Source organism: Adiantum capillus-veneris, chromosome 22 (genome assembly GCF_014529385.1).
Source record: "Adiantum capillus-veneris isolate H3 chromosome 22, ASM1452938v2, whole genome shotgun sequence".
In the NCBI taxonomy this organism is placed as follows: Eukaryota; Viridiplantae; Streptophyta; class Polypodiopsida; order Polypodiales; family Pteridaceae; genus Adiantum; species Adiantum capillus-veneris.
Genome location: NC_140952.1, coordinates 131038197 through 131045060, shown reverse-complemented (window position 1 = coordinate 131045060; position 6864 = coordinate 131038197). Strand labels below are relative to the sequence as shown.

The window sequence follows — 6864 nt, the reverse complement described above, 5'->3', positions numbered from 1 at the left end:
TGATCATAGCGGCGTTCAAATTCCGTTAGCAGTTCGGTAGGCGAAAGTCCTTCTTTTGCCCAAACTACCCACTCTCGAAAAGTCCTCTTTGTCACCCTTTCGGAGTCTTCCATGAAATACTCTTCTTTCAAGGCTAATTTGAATGCTTCCCAAGTTGCCCCATTCTCATTTCTAATTCCCCTTACATGCTCTCTGATCTCGAGAACCACAGCTAGTTCAAAACTTTGCACCATCTTTGCTTCGGGCACTCGATGAAGCTCCATCTCTTTTACATATCCACAAAGATACTTTGTTACATCTTTACCTTTAAATTGGTCCATTTTCTTCACCACAGATTGAAGCACTTTAGCTGAGGAAAGCTCCCTCCTTTCCGCAGCTTGCTACTGCTGCATAAACATCGCAAAAGCTTGAAACATTTGCATTGTGACAGGATCAAACCGAACTCCCTATTACTCTTGTTGCTCCATAGCTTTAAACCTTTGTTTTGATACCTTCAATGAATCTTTTGAACCCTCACCCTAGCCTACTTGGCGTCGGGTTCACCAAACTTGCGTCAAGAAGTGTGGAGTGCGGCTAGAAAAGCGTCGGGCCTCTGGCTGTGAGAGTTCGCAGCAAAATCAAGCAAGGCGTAGATGATTTGAAACCAAAAACACACTAAAAAAGAACAAAACTCCAGCCATGAAATCTTCTCTTTGAAAAAGAACCAAGATCAACAAAAAACTCTTATGCGTGTGATGATTTGGTGTAGCCTCACTGTCAATTACACAGTTGTAGTGTTCTTTCGCCCTGATAAAAACCCTATACAAACGCTTCAATTCTCCGCCGTAGCCATTTCATGGAAGTTTCAGAACTTCATTATTCATTTCTAAGTGGTTATTTGAAGATGGAAAACCCTAATTGGTGGCCTCACAACCCCGAATACAGAGTTGGAACAGCACGGGACTGCACTAGCATACCTTAGGTGCAGGCTTTGTATCCCTTCACAGAGGAGCTTGTAGTGCTGATCTTCATGTTCTAAAATGCTTCTTTACTTCTCATAGTCACGACACCGTGAGTGATGTGGCATTTCGAGCCATTTTTTATCACTTTTTGATCATTTTTTACCATTTTTTTTATCTTTTTTAGCTTGAAAATGTCACTTTTTTCCCGTAAAAAGCCCATACGAACTGGGAAAAAACCCTAAAATTGTGAAAAAATACCAATGGGCTTAAATTTCATCTTGAACCTCATTTTATCCCTTGCCAAGCACTCTAGATGCATCTTTTCCACCCGCGCATGAAACCTGCTATTTTTTGGTCGAGATCGTCCGCATTGAACTTTTGAAGCAAAACAAGCGTGCCACTTCGTTACACTTGACATTTGTAAATTTTTAAAGCAAAATAGTCATATATTCATGTGAAAAAACATACCATAGTACCACGCTGAGGGCCTCGCTGTCCCCGCAAGGTATATACAAAGCTGCAACCGTGGTATCTATTTTCGCGTATATCACATTATGTACATAATAGCATTTGGTCCCACATAGCAAAACCATTAAGAGAGGTAGATAATTTAGTTTCACATGATGCACATGCCACGACACGACACCGTCAATACAAAATAATAAGCACAATATAAATTATAAAGTATACTAAAAATAATTTTATTTATTTATTTATATTTGTATGTTACATGGGGTATTACATGGGGTCTTACAAAAACTAAAGGCCTACAATCCCGCTTGTCTTCAACATGTAAAAGCCAAAATTTGGCTTAGGTCTTCAAGCACAACTCCGAGCGAGCTACGAGACACTATCATAAGGTTTGGAGGGTCTTGCATCTCGCTATAACCTTTCACTTTTCATGCCCTACCCTAAAGGCATGGCCATAGTGTTTACCTTTCCTTTTTGGCTTCACTAAAATTCTAAAAAGAAATTATGTTTTGTAAAACTTTATTGTTAGTAGATAAGAGAAGTTATCGATCGTACTAAAAACGTTTTTTCCTTGATTAAAACCAACATGCTACTATTTTTTCCAGCAATACATCGATTGATATGTCAATCAAATCATTATATAACTTTCAAATCTTTTCAACCAGCACACTTTGAAACTAGGGTGTACATTGATCCTTCAAAGGATTTTTGAAGGTGCAGTAATCTCGAGTACATGTCCCTTTTTGGCACCAAACTAGTATTCAAAAGCATCCGAAATACTAGCTCAGTTGGAAGAGTCATAGCCTATGAGTTCTAATGCTGGTAAAGGGAGTTGTGGTTTGGCTAACCTTATCCGGCCAGGATAACTTTACCTTGAGAGTTGGGTTGCCTCCACCTAAGGAGGTTGGGTGTGTGTGTGTTGTAATATCAAAGTTGTAGGTAACACTACAAATATATACATATACATATATATATATATATATATATATATATAAATTTACAAGATATGATCATTTTTGAAACGATTCCTCGTAGCATATGAACATGATATGAGAGAGAGACAGAGAGAGAGAGAGAGAGAGAGAGAGAGAGAGAGAGAGAGAGAGAGAGACTGGCACTCTACATTTTCCGCCCACATAAGGTCTGAGTAAGGCGTCGAACTCAATCAAGAGCAAATGGGAGCTGTTGGATACAACTTGTTGTTAGCATCATATGGAAAAATTCAATGATGAAAATCGTTTTTATTTCTTTTCTCTAAAGTGGGTCATTAACTAATCATCACCTTAACAAAAAATACCTGCCTTACTTAAGAATATAGAAAATGTAATTTGACATAGTAATTGCTTCTTATTAGTGGGCCATTACAACAGTTCCCTGGTGTACAACTCTGCACAACTTGAACAGGCCCTTCTATCAAATTACCTTACAAGATCAATGTTAACAAAAGAATGCTTATTTGACATCAACACCACAATGCTTGATGTTGAGTGATCAATCAAAAGAACTGTGGGTTTATCCACCCAAAGGCCACTCAAAACTCATAATTTGCCAGTGTCATGCCTCCCAACCCCTTAATAATGTTGCTCTGGCAACTCGACCAATCCCGAGACAAAATGCTCCCATTCGATAACTACAATTTTTACTTTTGCTCATTTCCTTCAAGTCTTCATATGCCCTAGTCATGTACTTTCTGAGCTCTGCATTCACTTTATCCTCATCCCACATAAAGCCTTGGATATTCTATCAACAAAGACAGACACACAGTTAAGTGCTGATCATACTCCCTAACTAACAAGATAATCAAGTGCTTTACACACCTGCACCCACTCAAAATAGCTGACCGTCACTCCTCCTGCATTTGCGTATATGTCTGGTAATACAACTACACCCTTCTTGGCAAGTATCTGCATCACATTGCAGGAAATGAGTATAAAAGCAAGGTCTACTTACTCCATAAAAAGCCCCAAGACCTCCTCACCTCATCAGCATCAGGGTCTGTTGGGTGGTTTGCTGCTTCCACGACAAACTTGGCCTTAACATCATTGGCATTTTCCCTGATGGAGACCTCAAAACTGGTATCAACTCTTATCATATTGCAAGACATGATGTTTAATAGAAAGGGCACCTTGTCAGCACTCCACCAATGGCAGCTGGAATGAGGACATCACATGGTTCTGCCAAGATGGAGCTTGGATCTATCTCAGCCCCACCATCGAAACCCTCAATACTACCTGTTTTCTTGGCATACTCAATCAATCTGGGAATATCAATGCCATCGGTATTCTTTACAGCACCAGTAGCATCGCTTATCACAACAATTTTGCCCCCCTGTTCAAAAAGAAGTCGTGCAGTCCAGGAACCTACATTTCCGAAACCCTGGCAATAAAAGGTCAAATTACACCAGCTCTTTGTATTAGATGCTACTTAACTTAAAATGATGGGGAAACCTAACCTGGATAACAAAGGTTTGATTGGAAACACTTTTGCTATAATCATTGAGCAAAGCCTCTGTTGCATAAACGACCCCTCTACCAGTAGCAGCTTCTCTACCTAGAGAGCCACCAAGATCCTTCCAAATAGAACACAAGTGAAAGTTAGCAAGGACATGATTTAACCATATAACTGGAAGAAGGGTTTTAAAAGCCATAACTGTGCTATCAGCACCTGTGCGTGAACATATACTGAATGCGTAAACTAACCAAGGGTTTTCCTGTTACAATTGCTGGAGAGTGCCCATGAAATTTGGAATACTCGTCAAGGATCCAAGCCATTGTCTGTATAAAACATGGATAACAGCATATTATTTTGTGATGTGCTTTAGGTACGCACACACCCAAATCAACTAACCAATCAACAACAGCATATCTTTTGAGATTTGTATATATCCAAGACTTTGCTTGTTAATTCTTTGTCAAAACTCTCGTGTCATTGGCTCAGCGAATAATAAATGCTGTTTTGTTCTCACTCCTCAGAGTTTAGAGCTGGAGCAGTGATCTACATAGATCCACCACCCTACAACTGGAAATAATTCATTTGGCGAAAGTTGGCAGACTATTGTTAAACTATTCCTGCTTTATTATTTGAACCTTGCCTGCCAACTTCTCATCTGTTCCAAACTTTACGGTTAACCATTCTCCCTAAAACAATCTTTGATCTTCTTTCCTTGAAAATTTCTTTCTCCCAATATGGGCAAATCTTGTTAACTTGGAAATTTCTATCTCACAAGATAAGCAAAACTCGCGAGTTAAAAATTACCTGTGCATTCGTGCCCATGTCTGGAGCCGGGACATCAATCTGAATACCAATCAGATCATGTATCTTCTGTGTAAAAACTCGTGTTAGCCGTTCAAGCTCAGAAGGACTAAGGTCCTTTGGATTGCAGCCAATTCCACCCTTTGCTCCACCATATGGTACAGATACAACAGCTGTTTTCCATGTCATCAACTGTGCTAATGCATTCACTTCGTCTGGATCAACCTGCACCAAGAACAGAGAAATTACCAACAAAACTATTGATTGCACATGGTTGAATATATATAACCAACTTATATGAACACAAGCCAAAATGCTCTTGTGCGCAGCTAATACCCAGGACACCTCTAACAAGTAACCAATAACCAATTGTGTACATACTGCAACAAACAGCATACCATGGACTCTCCATAAAGATCACAAAACATTTTTGTACCAAAGACAAAAACAGAAGACTAACATTCATGTCCTCGGTAAAGATCACATCTAGCCAAAAAGTTCTCTTAATGTAAAATGATATTACCTGGGGATGGTACCTTATTCCACCTTTCATTGGACCTCGTGAGTTGTCGTGTTGGACTCTAAAACCGACAAAAGAAAGTAATGAGCCATCATCAGCCGGGATAGTACACTCAACCTGCAAAATTGACCATGCCATATGCTTCACCAAAATAAGTTTATATGTGCTTGCTATATTTTCCAATTTTGATTTTTGCTTCGAAAGCTTAAAATTGAGAAGCTCTTAGCTAACAAAAACGTTTAGTTCTACAATTTGTACAAAATAATAAAACAGCTTATCGATGCAGTCAGCTTCTTTCACACAATGTAGCGTTTCTCTTCGACTAAGTTCTAATCTTAAAATGAGTAGCACAAATGCAGCTGCCAGACTCTTCCCGTTCATGACAGATAAGCAGTAAATGACTACCTTGATCTCTCGAAATGGTATAAGAAGACTACGTTCCACTTTCGTATCCAAGCCAAGAATCTTGACTGCTTGCTTAAAGTAGCGAGTCGTAGCTGAAAGCGCGTTCATGGTGCCCCGGAAAGGAAGAGCTCAGCAGAGGAAAATGTGTGGAGCTAGGATTACGCAGAAGAAGCGAAGCTGATCAGACCAGACAAAAGGTTAATTTCCTCAACTGGTCGACGAAGCCGGTTGATTGACGCTTGACAAAAGAGGAGGTTGGAGCAAACAGAAGCAAAGGAAAAATGAGACGCCTCATAGAGGTTTAGGTTTAAAGTTAGGTTGAGGAGCGGGGAGAAGCGCAGAAGATCTAGAGAAGAAGGAGGGTTGTGCGATAGTGCACGGAAGATGTACAGGTGTCAAAACAGCGATGCTAGCGGGCAGAGGGAGATGAGGAAAAGGGACTGCATTTATAAGGACATGGGCGGCAAGGAAAGCCATGGAGTCTGCAGGAAGACGAGGCAACTCTGTGTGTGTGTGTGAGAGAGAGAGAGAGAGAGAGAGATCGTCACGAAAGAGAATATGCTCCACATTTTCTTACCATTTTTAATTGGTCTTTATGCCACGTGGCCTTTCTTTCGACTGCAGTCCCTTCCGCCACGTCAACTCCAGCGTGGCAGACTCGGCGCCTCGTCGCTGTGCCTCAAAGTACTCCCGCACGTCAGCGAATAGATAACTTCTATTAGGCTATGGTCACGCGAGGCTTAGTTTTCCGTAACCTAGGCAGGCAGAATCTAACGCTGCCCAGCTTTTTGCAGTAGGCCACCGGCTTAGTAAGCTTACTATTCCATTTTCAGCATAGTTGAAAAACTATGCCGGTAGCTGGCCGGTGTGCCCTTTGTTTCTCTCTCCTCGCTACGCCTCAACCTCTCTCTCACTACTTGCGCTTCCCAGTCACCGCGGCACTTGTCGTACCTGCCATCGTCAGGCCTGTCGAGGCTTACAGATAACTAAGCCTCACGTGACCATAGCCTTACCAGCACGAGACAATGCCTCGTCAGTCGTGATTATTTGACACCACTTTGGGAGGTGGGCCCCAAGATCAATGGTCCCCATTTGTCGGGGACGACGGGATTGGACGTGCACCGATTGATCTTGGATTAAACACCAAGTGAACCCCATGAAAGTAAACAGCAAGTGAACCCGTTGTGAACACCATGTGAACATTATATGTGAACCTCTCGTAGCAATCTCTACCAAAATGTTGTATATTGCCACTTGCCAGCTAGCATGTGATAG

General features: G+C 41.1%; 1 protein-coding gene across 2 annotated transcripts; it reads right to left on the bottom strand.

Moving 5' to 3' along the window:
- Positions 1-2736: 2736 nt before the first annotated feature.
- LOC147430231 (glutamate dehydrogenase 1-like) lies at positions 2737-6130 on the bottom strand. Of its 2 annotated transcripts, none has more exons than XM_086494735.1 (9): positions 5590-6130; positions 5188-5301; positions 4668-4889; positions 4112-4186; positions 3865-3981; positions 3538-3788; positions 3391-3466; positions 3230-3316; positions 2737-3152 (listed from the first exon to the last, which is right to left on the bottom strand). In XM_086494735.1, the coding sequence occupies exons 1-9, from the start codon at positions 5695-5697 to the stop codon at positions 2967-2969; spliced, it is 1236 nt and encodes a 411-aa protein (XP_086350861.1). In that variant the 5' UTR covers positions 5698-6130; the 3' UTR covers positions 2737-2966. The 2 variants fall into 2 exon arrangements, with proteins under 2 accessions (XP_086350861.1, XP_086350862.1); XM_086494736.1 differs by having other exon boundaries at positions 5188-5245.
- Between the last annotated feature and the right edge of the window lie 734 nt (positions 6131-6864).